We start from the raw sequence: 22,286 nt of genomic DNA, 5'->3' as shown, positions 1-22,286 counted from the left end.
CTTAATGAGCAGGGGCGATTAATATCACTAATTCATTTAACAAAAACATTAAATGTGCCAGGCTCCTTGCTAATGTTTTACACGGATTGTCAGTACATCATTTAAGCAGGTCCCGTTAGTTTTCATTTTACAAATGAGAAGCGGGTTCAGAGAAAGTACGCGACTACCAAGATCCAAAGCTCTGCTCTGTTTTCATTGACCGAAAGGCAACGCAGCAACGTAGACGGAAAATGCCAGAAAACAGGCAGTGGACGGTCACGGCGGGCTCATGGGAGCCTAGGACTGTGACAGGCTCCGCGCCGGCAGTAGCTTTCACGCTGGGTTGCCAGCCGGCTCCATTTCCGCGCAGCACAGACCGGAAGTGTTCGCGTCGGCCACATTTCTAAAGCGCACGGCCGGAAGTTTCTGTCCGCGGCTTTGCAGGTATAGGGGAGCGGCGGGCCCGCAGTCAGGGAGTCCAGGTGCGGAGGCGCTGGGGGTTCGCAGGCAGATGGGGCCGTTAGGGAGACCTGAGCGGCGGGACACAGGCGGAACCCCGCCCTGAACTGCGCCACCTTCTCCTCGCGGCCCGCCTCTTCGCCCCGCCCCCACCTGGGGCTGAAGTGGCTCCACCCCTGATCTGAGCCTGGTCCCTCCTCAGGCACTGACCCTTGACCTCGGGGCGCTCCCCATCTCTTGGGCGCGATGGCTACGGGCGCGGATGTGCGAGACATTCTAGAACTCGGGGGTCCAGAAGGGGATGCAGCCTCCGGGACCATCAGCAAGAAGGACATTATCAACCCGGACAAGGTAGCGGGCGTTTGAGAGCGTTGGGTAGCGGGAGTGAAGTGATGGGGAGGAGTGACAACAGAAGAGACGGGGGAGGTGATGATGGGGTGCTGCACTTCTAGGGAGATGGGTTGTCAAAGGTGTGACAGAACGGGACCGAGAATATGTGTCACCTTGAGCTGGGACAGAGGAGGGACACCTGTGGGAGATGGTGGGGACCAAGAAGGTCTGACACTTGTAGGAGAAGAGAGGACTCAGACAGCGTGACACTTGTAGGATAGTGGGGGTGGGGGGTAGGTATCTAGTTGGTGTGACATTCTGAGAGATGGTGGAAAAGTGTCCTCTACTCTGACAGGTGGGGGAATCTACCCAGCTGAAGTGGGGGTGGGGAGGGGAATGACCTGCTCAGAGTCGGGGTGCCCTGGTGAGTGGGTTTCTGTGCCTTCATAGTGTGTCATTGTACCTGTAGGTGCTGGTTTGTTCAGGGGTTGAGCTGGGCTAAAGAATTTTCAGGGAAGGGAGTCTAGGCCGTGGTTCCTCTCCTGTGGTTTCCCTCCTCAGAAAAAGTCCAAGAAGTCCTCGGAGACACTGACCTTCAAGAGGCCCGAGGGCATGCACCGGGAGGTCTATGCACTGCTCTACTCTGACAAGAAGCAAGTATTAGAATCCCAGGTCCCGCACGCTCTGGTCCCTGACCTACCTGCATGTCCCTAACTCCTAGTTTTCTCTGCTAATTCTTTCCCCGCTTTCCCTCCCCAGCCAGCGTTCCTGCTTGTTTAGTAGGATGCAGGAGGAACTCATATCCCTTGCTCCAGGACATGACTTCCTTGCTCCAGGGTAGACCAGCAACCTGGGCCCAAAGGCTCTCTACACACCTTCTGACTCTAACCTCTCACCTCCCTAAACCCTGCTGCCAGGGATGCACCGCCACTGCTACCCAGTGACACTGGCCAAGGCTACCGCACAGTGAAGGCCAAGTTGGGCTCCAAGAAGGTGCGGCCCTGGAAGTGGATGCCATTCACCAACCCAGCCCGCAAGGATGGAGCTATGTTCTTCCACTGGCGACGGGCAGCTGAGGAGGGCAAGGACTACCCCTTCGCCAGGTTCAATAAGGTGAGCCACCACCATCTGGACATAGGCCAAGGTTGCCCACCTGCTCTGAGCTACTTGCGTGAGCTCTCCAGTCTCCTAGGGTTGGCTCCAGAGACATGCTCAGGCCTTTGTGCCAACCATGGTTACCCACTCAGTCCTCATGGCAAATACCTGCAGGGTGGGACTGTGTGAGGCTTTTCTGCCTGTGGGATCCTGTCCTTTGCTGGACCTGATCTGGGTTTTGGTGGCTTCTCTTGGGCCTTCAAATGTCACTGTTTCTCAGAGCTGTATCCTAGGTGCTCTACTCTTCTCACTCTGTGCTCTGTGCCTGTGTCTCATTTACCCTGTGGCTTCAGTTGCCCTCTCTGTGCCAGTGACCCCAACTGACTATCTCCACTCCAGAGCACTAGTTCCCACCTATCCAATCGTTTACTTAACGTCTCTCCCTGAAGGCCCCACAGGTACTTCAGATCAGGTAGGTCCCCTTGAACAGAACTCCTAATCTTCCCTCTATTCTCCACCCCAAACCTGTTCCCCATGTCAGTCAGTGGCACCACTGTCCACCCAGTTGCCCAAACCAGAAACTTGGGAATCATCCTTAACTTAGCTTCTCCTTAGCTCTCAATTATTTCAGTCAGCAACGGGACAAAGAAGGTAGGAGACAACAGATAACAAACATGGAAGCAAATAAATTGGCTTCTTTCAGGTAGGAGCCATCAATAAAGTGAAAGCAGGATATGAATGGGATATGAAACGAGATAAAGAGTGAACTTGCAGGTGTAGGGTAGGCCTCCTTTAGATAGGGTGGTCACAGAGGGCTCTCTGGGAAGGCGGCATTTGAACTAGACCTCAGTGATAAATCTAATCGTTGAGTCCTGCTTGTTCTGTTTCCATAACAGATCACATCTGCCTATGTCCTTCATCCTCTGTGCCAGCACCCTAGTCTAAACTGGATTATCTCTGGTCTAGATTACTGAAGCTCACACAGAGAAAGCCTTACCCAGACTCACCCAGCCCGGGAGAGGCAGAGCTGGGCCCGGCTAGGATTTCCTCGGCCACTGTTTAAGCCACCATACAATATGGCCTCACAGTCCCTGCAGCCTGGAGCAGCCTAGACTTCAAGCCTGAAAGCACTAGCAGCTTGAACCCAGGACTCCCAGTCCTGACTTCTTTTCCCTCAGCCCAGGATAGCCAGCTGCCCCGGACACCTCCCCCAGACGGCTCCCAGGCTTCTCACACTCAGCACATCCACGTGTGCCCCATCATTCTCCCCCATGCCCCAAACCTGGTTTTCCCCCGTCTCACCACCATCCTTAGGCCTCTCAGGTCCAGTGGAGAGAGAGGCAGGAGATGTAAGGTTGAGAAGGGACAACCAAGAGGTGAGGTGTTTGAGGCAATAGGAGGGAAGGTTGGATGAGACTATTTTAGGTGAAGACAGAAGAATGTTCATTTTGTATTCAGTAACTACTGCTGCATGCCAAGTCAAGCCCTAGGCATTGAGGACGCAAAGATGAATCAGACACAACATCTACCCTCGAGAAACCCTCCACATCGTTGGGGAGGGGGTCTGGGGAGGCACAGGCAGTTACAGTTTGGTGGGATACGTGCTATATTGGGAAGACCTGAAGGTCATGGAAGCTTCCTGAAGAAGTTCGAGCTTGAGTTGAATCTTGGAGGATGTTACCAGGTGATATTAGGAAAGGAGTGCAGTGACTTTCTCAGGTGGAGGGGACAGAATGAGCAAAGGCATAAATAAAAAACCAGTCACATGTGTGGGTTGCTGCGGGCCTTGCCCTGCTGATGAAGCCTAAAGCCCAAGGTAGGACATGGTGCGAGAGGAGGTAAGAGGGTGGCAGCGACCAGGTCAGGCAGGGCTTGCCAGCCAGGCTCAGGATTTTGGGCTTTGCCCTGATGCCTTTGGGTGCCACTGACAGATTTTGAGTAGAGTAGCGTCAGGATCGGATCCGAGTTTTAGAAAGGTCGTGGTGACTGTGGGTGGAGAGTGAAGTTGGAGTAAAGGAACTATGATCTTCCCTTCAATACTGCTCATTCCTGGGGTCCCGTTCTCAGTCCGTGGCTCCCCAGCTACTCTTTTGCTCAAGCCAGAGACACAGGTGTCACCTGTTACAGCGTCTTCCCTCCCCATCACGTCCAGTTGCCCAGTCCTGTGGTTTGTCCTCTAAGGCCTCTTGAGCCTGTGCCCTTTGCTTTCCCTTCCCTGATGCTGCCTCAGTCCAGGCTTCTTCGCTTCTCACCTGGATCGTTTCTAAATCCTGCCAGCTGCTCTCCGGGCTCTGCTTTCACACCGTCTGTCCTCATTGCTGTGAGGGTGGTGACCATATCACTCTTCTCTTTAAAGCTAACTTTACTGGCTCCTGTCACCCTCAGGATGGATTCCAGACCCCTCAGCTGGGGACACAGGCCTGCAGCAGCTGGCCTCTGCTGACTCAGGCTCTGTTCATGCCTCTCCCTGTCTCTCCCTTTACCTGTTTCCCTCACATGTCCCTGATTGCCGGGCCTGCACACATCAGGCTCTTTCTCTTCATCGCTGTGTTTGTGTTGCCCCCTCTCCCTGGATTCTCTCCTCCATCTTCCCTCACCAGTTTACTTCTGCTTATCCTTAAGACTGAGCCAGGCCTCACTTACCTCTTCCCTGACCAACCCTTGTCCCCACTGTCATTCATTACACCCTAGGCACACCTTTGTCATCAAACTTGCCATACTTACTCAATTATTTTTTCACTTGGACTGTGAAAAGGCCCTTCTCTTATTCAGCCGCATGTCCCCAGCATAGGTCTGGCTGATAAATAGATATTTTTTTCCCCTCCCCAAAGCCCCAGTACATAGTTGTATATCTTAGTTGCAGGTCATTCTAGTTCTTCTATGTGGGATGCTGCCACAGCACGGCTTCATGAGTGGTATGTAGGTCCACACCCAGGATCCAAACCAGCAAACCCCAGGCCGCCAAACTGGATTGGATGAACTTAACCACTTGGCCATGGGACTGGCCCCCCATGATAAATATTTGTTGAAAGAATGAATGTCTCTCTCACTTGGCTGTGAGCTCCTTGAGAGCAGGACTGGCTACAGAGTTCCTGAGTATTTTTTTTTTAATTAAATGGAATTGAAATGCATAGGAGGGATATTTAAGCTAGCCTAGGAAACCAGAGAGACTTCCCAGAGGAGATGATGCCCGAAAGAGATAAAAAAGATGAGAAGTTATCTAGGTAGAAGGGATGTGGAAGTGAGAATGCATTTTAGGCAAGAACAGTAGAGGCTGAGGGGGAGAGCCTGGTATGTTCCAGAAACTGCTAGTCATTTGGGTAGAACTTAGAGTCCGTGAAGATCGATGGCTGCAGAGAGAGGCCAGGTCATTCACCCATGTGTTCATTGACTGAGTCAGTAAATATTCATTGATAGCTTTAGTGTGCCTGGCCCTGTGCTGAACCTTGAAGCTAAGAATGAACCAGGCAACCCTTGCTCTTGAGGAGTTTGCGAATTATCTAGAAGGCACTTTTAGGGTAGTGGGGAGCCTTTGAGGGGTTTAATAGGGATGGTTGGGTAACATGGTCAGATATACTAGAACAGTGCTTTCCAAATTATCTTTGAAGGACAGTTTTTTGTTTTTATTTGTTTATTTTTTTGTGAGGAAGAGTGGCCCTGAGCTGACATCCATTACCAATCTTCCTCTTTTTGCTGAGGAAAATTAGCCCTGAGCTAACATCTGTGCCCATCTTCCTCTATTTTGTATATGGGATGCTGCTACAGAATGGCTTGATGAGGGGTGTGTAGGTTCATGCCTGGGATCTGAATCTGTGAACCCCAGGCTGCTGAAGCGAAGTGCCCAAAAACCACTATGACACCAGGCCGGCCCCAGGAATTTTTTAAAATTTCCAATCGATCAGAGACTGATAAAGATAGTAAAACTACAAGAAAAGACAAAATACAAGTCTGTTTCTTCATATTAGATCCAGCATTGTATGATTGCTATAAAACTGTTATAAAGATTTCTAAGTGCCTACTCTGTTTCCCTGCTTACCATAGACAGTCATAGCAGTTTGCAAACAGCACTGGTCTGCAGGCTGTCCTTTAAGTAGCACTGTTCAGAGAGATCACATCTTGGCTGCAGCTGGAGAACTGCTTAGAGGCAGAGAGACCAGTGGGGAGGCTGTTTCTCTGATCCAGCAAGTGGTTGTGGTGGTCTGGACTGGGATGCAGCAGTGGAGATAAGAGATTCCAGAGGTAAAGGCACGATTTGGGGAAGGGGTGGGTCTAGAGTAAAAGTGGGAATTACAGACGCCGCCCAGGTTTCTGGCTTGGGCATCTGGTTGGGTGATGGTGATGCTGACTGAGGTCTGGACTGGAGGAGATAGATGCTTGAGGGAGGGTGATGAGCTCAGTACTGAACATACGAAGTTTATTTTTTATTGAGGTGTAATTGACATAGAATGTTGTTATTAGTTTCAGGCGTACAACATAATGATCCAATATTTGTATATGTTGTGAAATGATCACCACAATGAGTCTAGTTAACATCTGTCACCTGAACATATATTAAGTTGAGGTGTATATGGGACCTGCAGTTGGAGATATCCAAGAGGCAGCAGGAAATAAGCATCTTGAGAGCAGATTCAGAGCCAGTGTGGTCTTTGATGGAGAAGAGGAACTTCCCTGGTCCAGACTAGCATTGACTCTGTCCTGGGGTCTCTGCCTGACATACCCGGCTGGTGGTGGTGCTCTTTGTCCCTGAGGGAGGTCTGGGCGACAGAGTGTGGGAGAGGGGAGGCAAGGGCATGGGTGCATATGTTGGGTGTAGGATTCAGGCGCCTTCTCTCTAAGAGATGTGACCTTAGCCAGCTCTGGGGGAGCTGCAAGTCTCACTGTCACCACTGGGTGGCAGGAATGCTTCAGACAAGTGTTCCATGGACTAGGGGATCCCCAGCCTTTCTCCAGTATTTATCCTTCTGCCCTTCTCCGAAGTTGACCTTTGGACTCCACAGAAGTGCTTACATGTGGGCCCCTCACCTTAACGATAGGGGCAGAAGCATATGTCCTGTTACTGAGGCTCTGGAGCTGAAGACATGGTGAAGTTGCTCCTGGAGTAAATACAGAGGCACGCTGCAGTCCTAGAGCCTGCCAGGGCCTCTGGTCAGGCAGAAGGTTTCTTTCTTCACTCAGGAAACATCATCTCCAGGCTGCCCTGTGCAGGGCTCCAGGCAGAGGTTTTGCTTTTTCTAGCACAGGGATTGGCAATAAACAGGAGGGGCTCTGGAGGAGCCTGCTGGACATGACATGACGTGGGCATGCCCCAACTCTCTCCCTCTGTGCCAGTAGACTGTGCAGGTGCCCGTGTATTCAGAGCAGGAGTATCAGCTTTATCTTCATGATGACGCTTGGACTAAGGCAGAAACTGACCACCTGTTTGACCTCAGCCGCCGCTTTGACCTACGTTTTGTAGTTATCCATGACCGGTATGACCACCAGCAGTTCAAGGTGAGCCGGTGTTGTGCAGTTGCATGTATGGCAGACCAGCTACCTTCATGCCGTCCCTTTCACGTGCCTCTGAGCGTTCATTCCTCCCTTCCCCTTTGTCTTTATCCTCAGAAGCGTTCTGTGGAGGACTTGAAGGAGCGGTATTACCACATCTGTGCCAAGCTTGCCAACGTGCGGGCCGTGCCAGGCACAGACCTCAAAATACCAGTATTTGATGCTGGGCATGAGCGACGGCGGAAGGAACAGCTGGAGCGTCTCTACAACCGGACCCCAGAGCAGGTCAGCCCTGAGCCCCACAAACTCTCCTCCGTACCCTCAACTCCCTCCCCCAAGTCCCCTTACCTCCCACTGGTACCTGCATGCCTCCCCGCACCCCCACCCCCATCCTACCTCTCACTGGCCACCGTCCCTGCCCTCCATAGCCCTTCACCTCCCTTATGATCCTTTACGTCTTGGATTCCTTCACAGATGGCCCAGCACCCCTTCATCTCCCTGTCTACCCTCACTCCCCGATGTGCCCTCACACACTTCTCAGCATCTCTCACTTTCCCAGGTGGCAGAGGAGGAGTACCTGCTACAGGAGCTGCGCAAGATCGAGGCCCGGAAGAAGGAGCGGGAGAAGCGCAGTCAGGACCTGCAGAAGCTGATAACAGCGGCAGACACCACTGCAGAGCAGCGGCGCACGGAACGCAAGGCCCCCAAGAAGAAGCTACCCCAGAAGAAGGAGGCTGAGAAGCCGGTGTGGAGACTAAGTCAGCCCAGCTCAGCAGGGAGGGGTTGCCTGGCACAGGGGACCCGTAGAGAAGGGCTCTGAGGCATCCAGAGCTGGCAGGGTGCTGGGACTAACACTGGGCCTCTCCCGTGACACCTTGGTCTCTATAATTCTTTCTCCTCCAGGCTGTTCCTGAGACTGCAGGCATCAAGTTTCCAGACTTCAAGTCTGCAGGTGTCACACTGCGGAGCCAGCGGGTACGTGAGTCACCTCCATCAACATGTTTGGGCCCTGGGCTCTGGAGCCCGAATGCTATAGGCCATGGGGCTGGAGCAGTAGGAGATGTTGTGTCATGTGCTGCAGAGAGAGGTGGCCTCACTAGGCTCTCAGGGGGATGTGGCCAGGCTGAGGTCACAGCTTTCACTATATTCCACCTGCTGGCTATTTCCTTTTCTGACTCAGAGCTGTCTCCAGGGGCTAACATCTCTACCACTCCCCAACTGATTTAGTCCCCTTCATCCTAAGCCACTTGTGGGGGAGAGGGCTTAGCTGCCTGGGTCATTGCAGATGAAGCTGCCAAGCTCTGTGGGGCAGAAGAAGATCAAGGCCCTGGAACAGATGCTGCTGGAGCTTGGCGTGGGTGAGTGTGGGGAATGGGCTCCACCTCCACAGGATGTACCCATCGGAGGCTGTGGATGAAGGCTGGGCAGGGGGAGGGCAGTTCCTGGTGCTGGCCCTTCACCACATTCTGGCTTTGCCCCTGTGCCTTCCACCCACCCACCTGCAGAGCTGAGCCCAACACCCACAGAGGAGCTGGTGCACATGTTCAATGAGCTGCGGAGTGACCTGGTGCTGCTCTATGAGCTCAAGCAGGCCTGCGCCAACTGCGAGTATGAGCTACAGATGCTGCGGCACCGTCACGAGGCACTGGCCCGCGCTGGCGTGCTGGGGGGCCCTGCCACACCAGCGTCAGGCCCGGCCCCGGCCTCTGCGGAGCCAGCAGTAGCTGAACCTGGTCTTGGCCCTGATCCCACCAAGGACACCATCATTGATGTGGTGGGCGCACCCCTCACGCCCAATTCGGTAAGAGCCTGGACAGGCTGGGAGAACATGAGCTGGCCCTGCATGTGAGCACACGCACATGTGTGTATATGCTCTGCTCCCTTTAGTGCCCGTGACAGGAGTCGTCACTCTGAGAGATTCTGAGACTGAGAGTAGCAGTGGGTGGCCAGTGGGCATCACCTTCCTGAGAGTGTGAAACCAAGTCTGAATCAGGTCTCAGGGGCCACTGACCTCCACACCTTCTCTGTCTCCTCAGAGGAAGCGACGGGAATCGGCCTCCAGCTCCTCTTCTGTGAAGAAAGCCAAGAAGCCGTAAGAGGCCACAAAGGATGTGGGTGATGCTGCTGTGTAAATAGAGCTGCTGAGTTGGACTGGGCTGCTTCCTTTTCCTTCCCACCACTTCTGATGCCCCTTGCTGGGAGGGTGGGCAGGAGGGAGCACTACACCCACTCCATGGGGGTGGCATGGGGGCTTGCATGCCTAGAGGCCCTTAGCAGCCCTCTAATCACTAACTACTGCCAGTTTTGCCCAAACACCTGTACTGGGGAACACCAGTGGTCCTACACTCAAGATGGTCCACACATAGCAGTGGTCTCAGATACCCACAGCTTCAAACATAACTTCGTGCACAGACAGTCCCTGTGCATATTCAGTGAGGGTCTCACAGCTGCTTCAGTCAGCACTAGCTGCTTCAGTCAGCACTAGCTGCACTGGTGGTCTTGAGCACAGAGCAGCCTGGAACACAGTCTAACCTCTGACAGCATCAGGCACAGCATGGCCTGGTTCACACACACACCCAGGGCTTCGTTTCCCCGACTTTATTCAGTGGCACGTTCACAGCGGGGATGGGGGTAGACACAAGGTGGGGCCTGATCTGTCCTGGAGCCCTGGGGGCACCACACACCATGCACTACGGATGGGAGGGGGCACAGGGGGGCTTGGTGGCCCCTGCAGAAGCCTGTGTACCAGGGAGGAGGCGGTGAGTGCCTGGGTCCCCCTAGCCCAGGCCCACAACGGGAAGGGCTAATACTGGGCTGAGGTTGAGGGGTGGGGGTGGGGGGGGGGCACAAAGTGCCTGCTCCAGAGGGGCCACGTGGCCAAGCCCTTACCCAGGGCACAAGCCCACAGGGCAGGCTGGGGGACACTCTGGACGTAGAGCTGTGCCACTCTCCCTTTTCCCCTCTGGTGAGGGGGAGGAGGGTTCTGGGCTGGGCCAAGCAGCTACCCTGTCCTGCCCCATCCCATCCTAGGCCAATCAGAATGGCTTCGATGTCTGCTTGAAGATGAAGCCTCGATATGCGAGTGTCTTCATGATGTTGGCAATGTTCTTGCAGTCATCTAAAAAGAGGAAGAGAAGACATTTAGATGGGCCCCAGCTCCTCCCCTTTGTGCCTATTTGTGCTCTTACATGGGTGGGGGGTGGGAAGCAGGGTCAGATTCAGGAGCCACAGGCTCTAAAACGGGATCCTGGTCCCTAGTGGCAGCATCTTCAGCTTCAGGTTGGGCTGGGTGATGCTGGGCCGGCAGGAAGCCTGGTCTCAGTGCTTCTCAGCCCCATAATTCATGCTGGAAATTGGCCGCCGTGTCCCGCCCCGGCCCCAGCGGTGATGTATGGGCGCCGTCGCAGTAAGAAAAAGGCAGAGTAAATGTGTAATTTCTCCCTTGACGGCCCCCGGCCGCTGGGCGATCCTTCTTGTTGCCGCCGCGTGGGGACGGCCCGTCCGCCACACTCCGTCTTCCCGCCACCCGCCTTGATGTCTCCATTTCATTACTGTGTGGCCATTCATCACGCCCATGGCCAGGGTGACTTTGCCGGCACTTGCGTGTGTAGATGTGGCCCAGACCATAATCACTGGTGACAAGGCACAAGCCTTGGCACTTCCAGGCCAGCGCTCTGGGAAACTCCCACCCTGGGGACAGGCTTATGTGCTCCAACAGCAACCTGCCTGGGCATCTGCTCCTTTGCAGCCCAACAGGTGGAGAGGGTCCAGGTTTGTGGTCCTTTTAACACCCTGGCCAGCTGCTGTCTACTAGATACACCTGTGTACGCCCCAGCCCTGCCTTTCGCACCTCAAGAAGCTCAAAGCTGGTGTTGGTCAGGCTTTAGCTGTGTCTCTGGCCGTATCTCAGGTTAAATATGTACGTGCCTGCCAGACCTTGTCATAGCAGTTTCTCCAGTATTGGTTCCGTGGGAAACAAAAACTGTCCTAGAACTCTGGTGGCTGCTGGAACAGGTACTCCAGGACCTCAGTATCATGGACGTGGGTTGGGACTTGTCCCACCACCACCAGCAGGAGGTGCAGCTGCCCAGCGTTTGTCCCTCTGTAGTAAGCCCAGGGCAGAAACGGCCCAAGTGCCTGGGTTTGTCTGTTCCACTGCCCAGAGCTGCCCCAACGCCCCGTCCCTTCACCTGCCTCCCCTCCCATCCCTCTCCTACCTCCCAAAGATGCTCCTGGGCCATCACCAGGACCTCAGCTGCTACCAACCCTCATGGGATTGATGCTGTGATTGCAGAAGTATCATACATTGATGTCATAATCAGGTGTGTAGGGGGTGGTAAGGTCAAGGTGGGGTCAGAGGCCTCCACATCTGTCAAGGACCAACCCCTTCCACTGAGGCCCACAGCCTGTCCTTTGCAGGACCTTAGACTAGAAAAGGGGACCCACCAGAGCTAGAAAAGGGCTGTGGGAGCGGGAGGAGTCGCTGGTCAGCCCAGGGCCTGTATCATTAGCCAGACACCAGCTCTGCAGACCCTGCTTAGGGCACATAAGGTCTCTGGGTTGGGCCGGACAAGTCACACAGGGTTCTGTCTTGCAGAACTCAGTATGAATGTACCCATGGTGGGTGTGGGCATGGAGAGGTGACCCAGGACCCAGACACGGGGACACCTTGTTCCTGCAGGGACTCAGGAAGCCACAAGGGCGGGTCTGAGGCAGAACAGTGGGAAGACAGATGGATAGGTAGTGGCGGCCATGGCAACTCCAGACGTGACCCATCCCCGTGGTTTATGGGCCGGACACGCGCCCCGCTCAGCTGAGGCCCCATCATTTGTCTCCCTTAGTGTGTATGCCTGTGCTGTGGGGGTAGAGGGTGGAGGGAGGGGGCTTTGACAGGAGGAGCTTGGCAGTTGACAGGAAGGGGAACCGGGCAGGAAGAGCTGTGCAAGAGGGGTGGGGGTGGGGATGGGACAGGAGGCCCCCGGGAGGAGGGAGGGTTACCAGAGGGCCCAGGCGCTGTGATGGCACCATCAAAAGGGCTACAGTAGGGTGATTTTCTTCCCAAATAACTCTGGCCTCGTCAGGGCACCTCCAATCCTTCCTATCTCCTGCACTCTGGGGACCATGGCCGCTGTGCATATTAAGAATAAGTCCCCTCGTTATCTGCAATTACCCAGTGGCCACACACCTCATTTCTTCCAGCAGAAAAGAAAATTAGTTTTCTATTGACTTCATCTGGCTCCTCCCTCATTGCTGGTTAAATCGCTCAATCTACCTCCCCCTGGCCCAAGTGAATGTGCCCAGCCCCTCCCCACAGGCCTCCAGCCATCCAGTGGGTGAGCACTGACCTCCCACTTGTGCCTGGCCCTGAGCCGGGAAAAGGTCCATGTGCCCCAGTCTCTGTCCTTGGCCTCTCCCCACGCTACACACTGGATGGTTTCACCCCGATCCTGAGACCTTCAACTATCCCTGAAGATCACCACCATCCCCAGCCTGGACTTCTGCTGGAGCTCCAGACCACAGATCCAAACGCCTCTGGAACATCACTTTTCTAGATATCCATACAAACTCAAAACGTCCAGTAATGAACTAATTTTCTCCCCCAAGGTTCTTCAGTCCCCTGTGTTCTCCATCCCAGTGAACGACACCCCAAAATGCCCAAAAAGAAACTTGAGAGTCAGGCTTGACACCTTGCCCTCTCCCTCACTCCCTAAATCTGATCAAATATGAACTGAAGATGATTTTATCTTCTGCCTGATCATCCACTACCCTTCCTTCTAGAAGCTGCCCCAGGCCAGACCCCGCCATCTCTTGCTCTTAGGACAACAGCTTGTCCTCCTTTTCTTCCCTCCAATTCATTCTCTTGTAGCCAAAGTGATCTTTCATATACAAATCTGATCATGTCCTTTTCTCTTTAAATCCCTTCTGCGGTCCCCTTGCCCCCACTTTCAAGTTTACATGCTTTAATATGACTTACAGGTAAAGGCCCTACAAAAGCGGGTTCCGGCTACCTCTGGTCTCACCTCTACCACTCTCTACCCCAATCCCCATATTCCAGTCTCAAGGAACCACTTAGTGTTCTCTGAAAATGCCATGGTGGGTTTTGGAGTCACACAGACCGGTTCCCAGTCTTAATTTTGCCCATTGGCTGCGTGCCCTGCGGCAGGTGCTTGACTTCTTTGGACTTCAGGTTCCTGCACTAGGGGTGACAATGGATGCCCCCCCCGGTGTCATTGTGAGGACTGAACAGGTGATACACCCACATGCCTTTGCACATGCTTCATGTTTGGAATACCTCTTCTCTTCTTGAAGGGAAGGCAAGGATGCTAATTTTATGGATGACCCAATGGTGAGAAAGTGTATACTGTACAATCTATAGCATAGATGACATAGAGGCCAGCACATTTAATGAAACTGTCATTCACTTCACAAACTGACTGCTGATCCTGTGTACTGGGCATTCTGGAGTCTAACTTGTTGCAGCTGGTCCATTATAAAGAAGAAAGAGAGACCCAGATTGGGGAAGACAATTGTTCCAGTTCACCCAGCAAGATAGTGGTATGGCAGTTATGGGCTTCCAGCCCAGGCTCTTTTTCTAGTCCTTGAAGCCTTCATAAAAGTCAATGCTACCTCCTGATGAGTTTAAAGTCAATGGCACAGTTAGAAAATGAAGAAAACTGGGCAGAAGCAGCACAGAGACAAATCTGGGGCTTTAATAGGCCGTAAGTTCAGAGAGAGCAGCACATGGTGACAACCTGGCCTCTTGGAGAGTCCTCTTATTGAAGCCCTGGGCCACCTGGGTCAGCAGCCCCACCTGCTGGCACCACTCACTGAGCTAATGAGGCCAGCCTGAAGCTGTTATGGGGAAGTGGTGGGAAGGGTGGGGGCCCACATTAGAGGTCTCCAAGAGCAGGTCTTCCTCACCTCCAAATTCTAGAAGACAAATCTGTTCTTATGTTCCTGCAGGGTCATCAACTTGAGACAAGATGACACTCTTCTGTTCTTATCTGGGCATGAATAGTCTTCACTTTGGAAATATTTTTATATTGCCAAGACTATAATGGGAGGGGTGCAGCTGCATCAATCCCTCAGAGAGGTGAGTGGGGCTAGCCCCTAACAAATGATAAGCTTGTTGGCTGGGCCCAAGGGCAGTCAAATATCTGCTTGGCAAAGGTGCTGCTAGTGGAAAGGTGGCTCAGATGGCTTAGGACACCCTGTGAGAGCTCACACAGGGCAACCACCTGAGGTGTACACATGCTCCAGTTAGCTGCTCTTTTCTGGGAACTGAACCACAGAGGACAGGAAGCAGGGCCTGGGCCAGGGCCACCCTCGGAAGGGAAGGGGCCCAAGGAAACTCTTGGAGGACCATTTATTCATGCACTCATTCCTTTAGCAAATACGCAGTGACACCTTCTGTGTGCCGGGTGCACACATGCCATTCTGGGTCACAGGGCTGCACAGACCCTGTAGCTCCCTGCCATCAAGGAGCTCAGAGACAGACCTATCAGTCGTGCAGTGTGAGCAGTGCTATGAGAAAAGGAGGCCCAGAAAACGCACCTCGTTCAGTCCAAGGATCCAGAAAGGGCTCCTGGAAGGACAAAGTCAAGCCGAGCTCTGAGGGGCAGGTGGGAGGGGGCTGGCTAACAAGTTGGGGTTGAGGCGGGGAGGTGTTCTTGGCATAGTGAACAGCAAAGGCACATTTCTGGAGGGGAAATGTAGAGTGTCCAGAATGATTTGAAGTCTAGCAGGTAGTGGGGGTGATGAAGACTAAGAGGCAGGGGAGTGGCAAGAGATGAAGCTGCCAAGGTCAGCAGTGACTGGCTAGAGGAAACCCTGAAGAGCCCTGAATGCTAAGCTAAGGGGCTTAAGATTATTCTGGGAATGATGAGGAGACACTAACATGTTTAGGGAGGGACAGGACAGGACCAGATCTGTGTTTCAGAATTATCATTTGCGGACTGGAGGGCTAAACCTTGAGGCAGAGACACCGATAAGCAGGTTGTACTATGGTCCAGGCTAGAAAGGGCAGCCCAGAACTAGGCCAGTGGCAGTGGAGATAGAGGTGGAGATACATCGGTGATGTGGAAAAGTGGATGGAGGCAAGAGATTTTTAGGAAATGGAATGAGCAAGTCTTAATGAGGGGATTGGGAGGGCTGGAGGAGAGGAGTCTCGGATCTTAGTGCCACTCACGGAGATGAGGCAAAGAGAGAAAGTGCAGGTCTGAGGCAGTGATGGACTTAGCTTCAATGTGTTAAGTCTTGAGATTTCTATGGGCACTTCTAAACTTATCAGGCATTTCCTTTACGGTTTCTAGGCCTTCTCCCTCCCAGTGTTATTAGAAAACTATCATATATTTTCTTTGAATAGTTTCAGTTTTCATATTATTTTAATCTGTCTTGGATTTATTTTTATCTATGGTGAGAAATAGAAGATCTCACTTTATTTTTTCCCTAGTGGACAGCCAGTTGTCCAGTCACCATTGATTGAACTGTCCACACTTTCCCCACCCTTTTGAAATGATGCCTCTATCAAATATACAATTCCCACACATGGTCTGTTGGAGCCAAGAAAGAGAACGAACAAGAAATGATCAAAGAGGCAAACTGGACTGGGGGCCAACGGGGCAGCAGGGTGACAAGCTGCTGACCTTATGGGGCGATGAAGCAGTGTTGCCTAAAGGAAGATTCAGACACAACCTGAAGCCTCCTGCCTAAAAAGTGCAGCCTGGTAACATACCTTATTAGCGATCTCTAGGGGCTGATGAGAAAGGGCCAGAGCCCATGGAGCAGGGGCCAGCAAAGGGAGGGGTGGGGAGGAGAACAGCACAAGGAGCAGCAGCCATGTAAAGATAAGAGAGCACAAACCCCAAGTGTGTCAATATTCTAGAACCTCATTTTGTTGCCACATCTGTCTTTCTGTCTGGACATCTCGGCAGCAGCATACCTGAGAGCAAAGGGCCAGTGGGTCAATCCCGAGCCTACTCAACAAAGGACTGCCAGAATAAATATGTCCCCAGCACCACAAGGGACATACACTAAAAAATTATTTGTTGTTTATCTGGAATTCGAATTTAACTGATGTCCTATATTTTCGTTAAATCGGCAACTCTACACTGGGGGCCAGCATCTCAATTCAGGATACAACAGCAAATGGTAGCTCAAAGGAAGATGGGGGCCACACAGTGAATTTAGGACTGAACCAGCAGAGGGCCCCTGTATATCCTCAGATTCTGGGTTCGAACCCAAATGCCATCATTTACTAACTGTGTGAACTTGACCAAGTTACTGTACTTCATTTAACCTCTCTGTATTCCAGTTTCTTCTTCTCTAAAATAGGAATAATAATGATTAATTACAGCAACTACTTCCCTCAAAGGCTTGTTAGAAAGATGAAATGAGTTTTTATTTCTGAAGTGCTTAAAATAGTGGCTGGGTTAGTTATCATTATTGTTGTTGTTATTACAATAATATTGTTATTCCAACAGTTATACCCTGATATCCCACAACCCCTTGTTCTTTGTCCCAGCCTTGGCCCACATAATCCTCTGGGCCCCAAGATGGGCTACCTTGGCCCACCCGACACCCTCTCCTCAGCCACAGACTCCCTCTCCCCGCAGACACCCTCCCGCACGCAGTTCCCTCCCGCTCCCTTGGAGACAGGGCCCTTGCAGCCTCAACTCCAAAGTGACCCCTCTTCTAGCCCCTCCCTTCGGCCCCCTCCACCCCACCGAGGTGCCTGGAGGTGCCACAGGGCTGATGGTGAAGGATGATGGTGGTTCTACAATAAGGGGAAAAGGCAATTTCATCTTGATTAGCAGGCGATTTCTCTCTCCGTAATAAGCGTGCTCCAAATAATTAGCGTGTTTTACGTAATAATGAAATTACAGAAATGCAGTCCACTTATTCAAACAACTCACCATTACCATATTTTTAAATATTAGACTTAATTAGAGTTTATCACTTCAGAGAAGTATGCGGACCGAAGATGTTTTTTAAAAAATCCTCATAAAGTGTTTATTAAGCGCTGGTAAAGCTAGGATAATGATGTGTTTGGAAATTAAGGCAATCAAACACTTACCGCCGCTCCTGGAGGCCGGGCATGGAAATGAGGCTATTACACGCCCATTACCCGCCAGCTCACAGCCACTTAGGGGGCGGGGAGAGGATGCGCCTGGCCGAGAGGGCATAGTGCCCGGAAACGCCTGTGCCAACATCCCACAATAGCCTGACCAGTAAGCACAGCATCAAACCCCTTATGTCACTTATATCACACTTGGCTACCAGGAGCCCAACTCAGACTTGGCCAGGCAGATGACTGGTTTGGCCCCAAATGCCACAGAAGATACCCAAGACCAATCCTGATCCAGACTCCCAGGCCAGGCAGGACACATCAACTCTATTCAAACTCCAGTGCAGAATGGGGACAGAAGCCAGGTTGGGCAGCCAGAGAGGTCAATGAGAGGAGGTGGAGGTGGAGGAAGCTATGGACCCAGAGCAGGTGCACCACTCCCAACTCTGGGCCACACAGGAAGGGGTAGCTAGATTGGTGGGGAAGGATCTAGGAGGAAGCTGGGGAACTGAGCTGGGAACCAAAGACGCAGAGGAGCCAGGGGTCAGGCTCAGGAACACACCTGGGGACAGACCAGAATCAGGCAAAGCAGGCAAGAAGGGTGGCGGGAGAGGGGCTGATAGCTCCAGGCCCCATTTATCCCAGTGAATAACTAATTCCAGAATTTATAGTGCTGGGTTTTTGTTCTGTGGCCATTTATATCTGCGAGGGGAGGAAATGAAGAGGCAGCGCGGACGCCACATCTTTCTGTGTTATTGCTTGTCTGCCATTTGCAAATCATTATTAATTGTGGGCCCTAGTGGCGGGCCGGGTGGGGGCCGGGCTGGGTACATCCACATAGCTCTTCATCAAGGACCCCAGCCGCTGCCCCAGAGAGCCAATTACCCCGCCCTGATTGGGATCAGATAAAGAGGGAATTTTTACAAATTAGGGAATAAATAGAATTTCCACACAGGGCGCGGGCAGGACCTGAGAGGCTGTAATGAAAAACCATCCGTCACCATCAGTGTGGCCTGGGCACGCAGCCCCGGCACTCCCTCCCCTTGTGGGCCCACCCTAATGCTCAGGGGCCTGGGCGTACAGGTCTAAGGACACCCCAACCCCTCCAAGGCACGGAGAGGAGTTCCCCATTGGGCTGCATGTACACCCTTTGCGCTGAAGAGGCCTAGGCCTCAGCTCTGACACTGTCCCTAGTGCCACCTCTCCCCTTCCCTCTCTGCCTCTCCCTCAGGTTCTTGACCAGGAGGAGACTGAGGCAGTCCTGAGAAAGGCCAGAGCTGGGAACCACAGGGCAGAGACCATATCCATGCCCCTAAAGCTATGGCAGCCCTAGGGCAGAGCCCCAGCCCCGTGGACTACTCACTCTGGGCTCCCATTAGCGCTCCTCCCCTTGGATCATTAAATATGTATATCTTATTACACGCCTTGTTAGAGTATCGAGCTCTATTGACTGATGATAAATCCTGAGCCTCGTCCTGGCCATAAATTTATCTGGAGATGATGAAGACTCAATAATCTAGTCAGGCAGATAATATCATCGGGCCTTAAAAAAGATCATTACATTATATGTCAGAATTAAAAGTGAAATACGCTGTAGTAACAGGGCGGCTGCTCTGGCCATTACAACGGGTGCCCGCCTCCCCCTCCTCATTCCCAGCCAAGGCCCCATCCAGGTAGAGGGGCCAAGAAGCCTCGCTCTCCTCCTGGCTCTGGATGCCAGAGCTAGAAGTGCCAGAGGATAGCCAGATAACCTAAGGCCAAGTGAAGGAGGCCTGGCTGGGGAGAGGTTAAGGGTTAGAGGTGGCTACTGAGAACAGCTGAGCACATCCGCCATACCTGGCCACCACCTCTGCCCCAACTAGGCTTCCACCTGACGCTGTCCCTAGGGGTCTCCTGTGAGACTGTCTTCTGTGGGACCTTGAGTGGCTCCAGTGGGAAGGTGACGGGCCTCACACCCTTCAGAATGGTCTAACCAACCGGGGCAGATTCTTTCCAAAATGAGGACACTGGGATACGAGAGGTTAGACTACTTGCCTGCACTGCCCAGGCATCTGTGACCCGGCCCCAGACCCACGTGCCAGCAGCCTATCTGAAGCCTTTCTTGTGAGCATGTGCTATCAATCCAGACCATGGCCACCTCCTTCCCAAGAGACCTGCCTGTCACAGCCTCTACACCCTGTCCTTTGAGAAACTTACTGCCAGCCTCTTGGTTCTTAGACCTCAGCACTAACGACCGTTTCCATTGTATCTTATTTCCACCCATTTCCACAGTCACGCCCTCCACCTTTCTAACATCTTCCACTGCTCTTCCTTTGAAATATTAAATTCAAATATCTCTAGTTACTGACAATAATACACTTTTTCTTTCATCGCATGGAACCTTGAAACCATTTATACCTCTACTCTCTCCCTCCTGTCTTCACTTTTTTCCTGTCTGCTTTTGACTGCTTACCCACAGCCATTCCCTCTCTGCCAAGCTGGCAGAGCCCACTCCTCCCTCATGTCCAAGGTCACTCCTCCACAGTTGGAGCCATTTGTGGTGATTCTATCCCCCTCGCCAGCATTGGTTTAGGGGTGGCCCTGTGTTCTGGCTCCTGAGACAGGAGGGTAAGTTTGCTGAAAGACCTTCAAGGAAAATTTCTTCACTCTTAAGAAGAGAAGCACAAGGGGAAAATAGTCCTTTATATTCTGCTGGATGTTTTCATGTCTGCACATAATGTCTGGGACTGCAGAAACCATCTTCCAACCTTGAGGGGAGCTGGCCTGCAAAGAACGTGCTGAAGATAAAAGAACAGAAAAATGGAAAAAATCTGGGTCCGTGATGACATTGCTGAGATGCTGAATTAACCAACCCTAGGATCACCTTATCTTCAAACTTTTGGGAGATAATAAATCCACTTACTATTTAAGATAGTTTAAATTGGGCTTTCTTTTTCTTGTAGGTGAAAGCATACCAACTCATACAGAATGTAAAAGGCAGGAAAGAGAAGGACATAACAAGTGGACTCTATAACATAAACTTGGCAGAATGGAGGAGGTAGGGCAAAGGGCAACAAGGACACTGCTATTTCAGGCTAGGAAGCTGGTAACCCTTGTTATGCTCTCTGCAAACATTTGATCAAATTGTTTCTTTCTATATCTCAGGACGCTTGCCACGTTGCTAAGAAGGCTAAGAGAGTCAAGTTTAGACAGGAACCCACGTGAAAACAGAGAGAGAAGAAAATACAACTTTACTAAGAAAGGTTTTTCTTATGTCTATAGGTTGTAATCTAAGTTGATTAAAAGTCCACAGCACCACAAAGTGTCATCAGAGGCTCAGGTTTCTTTTTGCCCTGACCTTTTCAGCTTGTTGCTTACAATTTCCAGGATATCTCATGGTCCAAAATGGCTGCTGGAGCTCCAACCATCATATCCACATTTTACTAAAGAGGAAGAAGGAAAAAGCAAGAATAATGTACCTTCCAGCTAAGTCACTTCCCTTTAAATATTATTCCTGGAGGTCCTACACAACACTTTTCCTTTATCTCACTGGCCAGAACTCAGAGACATAACCATATCTAGCTGTATGAGATGCTAAAAAAAAGTAGTCTTTTAACTGGGTACATACTGCTTCCCCTAATTACTGGGGCTCTATTTAGTAAGGAAGAAGGGCAATGGATGTTGAGCATGTACCAAGAAGTTTCTGTCCTAGCAACATAACCGATACACCTCACTTTGGAGCTTGGATTCCATGGTCCATCATCTCAATCCTTTCTTGCTAATATTCTCAGCCCTCTTGCTCCCTTTTCCTTCCATCACCCTTGCCTGGAAAGACCCAAACTCCGCCTTCTCTATGCTTGCATCGAGGCTGAGTGTGACTAGAGAAAATCACACCATATAGATTTGTGCCACTCATAAAATCACAGTCATCAACCTCAAGTGGGTGTATAAAACTGCCCAATCTTCTATGTTCCTGATCAGTGCGCAGGCTCTGTCTCCCTTTTTCCCTAGCAACAATTTCAAATTTTCTGTTTTCCACAAATCTCACATCCCTTAGCCCCAACATCACCCCTGCCCTCCTCACCCACACAATCCTGTCTCCTACTTCACAGGAAACACAGATGCCACTCTTCTGCATCTGTGCCAGTCCTCTGTTCTCATCCTGTCACTTCTAAAGCCCATCCCTCCCCTGCACCCGGGTCTGGTGTCTAACCCTACTGCCTTTTCAGGGCCTTACATTATGAGTAACTCCTTTTCTCTCTGGTCCCGCTTCAGTTGTTTCCTCTGCACTGCTTCCTTCACAAAAGCATGTAAAATATTACATCTCTCCCATCTTTAAAAACAACCTCCCTTTAGCTCCTTTTTCCATGTGGCTAGTACCCCATCTCTCCTCCCTTTTATAGCCAAACTTCCGAGTTGCTACCCCTCCAGGCCTCATTTCCTCATTTCCTACCCTGCAATCTGATTTCCCACCAGTGCTTTACCAAACTGCTTCCTCTAATGATCCCCATGACCTCCTGGGGCTGAAGGCCAGTGGAAGCTTTTCAGGTTTAGATCGACCCAGCGGACTATCTCAGGCCTTGCTTGGCTTCAGTGACACCACCTTCTCTCTCCATCAACCCTCCTCCAGCTCCTTGGTACCTTCTTATTTTTCTGAGCACCCCTAAGATGTGGGGTTGCTCAGAGCTGCCATTGGTCCTCTTCCCTTTTCACTCTCTACTTTCCCCAGGCAATTTTATCCACCCCTTAGCTTTATTTACCACATATTTTCCAATAATTTCTAAATCTATATTCCCACCACCACCATCCTGGTCCAGGGCACCACCGTCTCTCATCTAGGGGATAGCAGTGCCCTCCCTTCACAATCTCCTCCCTGGTGTCCTTCTAAGCCACA

The 22,286-nt window shown here is 51.8% G+C and overlaps 2 protein-coding genes across 8 annotated transcripts in view; one reads left to right on the top strand and one right to left on the bottom strand.

Annotated features, from left to right (window-relative positions):
* Positions 1–371: 371 nt before the first annotated feature.
* On the top strand, positions 372–9,498 carry DMAP1 (DNA methyltransferase 1 associated protein 1). Of its 3 annotated transcripts, none has more exons than XM_046661088.1 (11): positions 372–423; positions 641–789; positions 1,330–1,421; positions 1,686–1,881; positions 7,195–7,353; positions 7,465–7,632; positions 7,907–8,092; positions 8,251–8,322; positions 8,633–8,705; positions 8,853–9,148; positions 9,384–9,498. In XM_046661088.1, the coding sequence occupies exons 2-11, from the start codon at positions 685–687 to the stop codon at positions 9,441–9,443; spliced, it is 1,407 nt and encodes a 468-aa protein (XP_046517044.1). In that variant the 5' UTR covers positions 372–423; positions 641–684; the 3' UTR covers positions 9,444–9,498. The 3 variants fall into 3 exon arrangements, with proteins under 3 accessions (XP_046517044.1, XP_046517043.1, XP_046517042.1); XM_046661087.1 differs by having other exon boundaries at positions 410–461; XM_046661086.1 differs by lacking the exon at positions 372–423 and having other exon boundaries at positions 468–789.
* A 432-nt stretch (positions 9,499–9,930) lies between these two features.
* The window catches only part of ERI3 (ERI1 exoribonuclease family member 3), a 126,971-nt gene continuing 114,615 nt past the window's right edge, over positions 9,931–22,286 (bottom strand). For 4 of the 5 annotated variants that reach the window (XM_046661093.1, XM_046661089.1, XM_046661090.1 and 1 more), the window contains one exon: positions 9,931–10,465. In XM_046661093.1, the coding sequence (XP_046517049.1) occupies positions 10,383–10,465 (83 nt within the window). In that variant the 3' untranslated portion in view covers positions 9,931–10,382. Of the gene's footprint in view, positions 10,466–20,750; positions 20,836–22,286 lie in introns of all 5 variants that reach the window. The other variant, XM_046661091.1, reaches the window with a different exon arrangement.

This window comes from Equus quagga, chromosome 5, assembly GCF_021613505.1.
Source record: "Equus quagga isolate Etosha38 chromosome 5, UCLA_HA_Equagga_1.0, whole genome shotgun sequence".
NCBI classification, from domain to species: Eukaryota; Metazoa; Chordata; class Mammalia; order Perissodactyla; family Equidae; genus Equus; species Equus quagga.
The sequence above is the reverse complement of the archived record's forward strand: the minus strand, read 5'-3'. Positions and strand labels throughout refer to the sequence as shown.

What these genes read in the sequence shown, in the direction of transcription:
- DMAP1 (XM_046661088.1), top strand. Translation starts at nt 685, where the DNA reads ATGGCTACGGGCGCGGATGTGCGAGACATTCTAGAACTCGGGGGTCCA. An exon ending in ACATTATCAACCCGGACAAG is followed by an intron (nt 790 to 1,329) that starts GTAGCGGGCGTT and finishes TTCCCTCCTCAG; the next exon opens with AAAAAGTCCAAGAAGTCCTC. An exon ending in ACAACCGGACCCCAGAGCAG is followed by an intron (nt 7,633 to 7,906) that starts GTCAGCCCTGAG and finishes TCACTTTCCCAG; the next exon opens with GTGGCAGAGGAGGAGTACCT.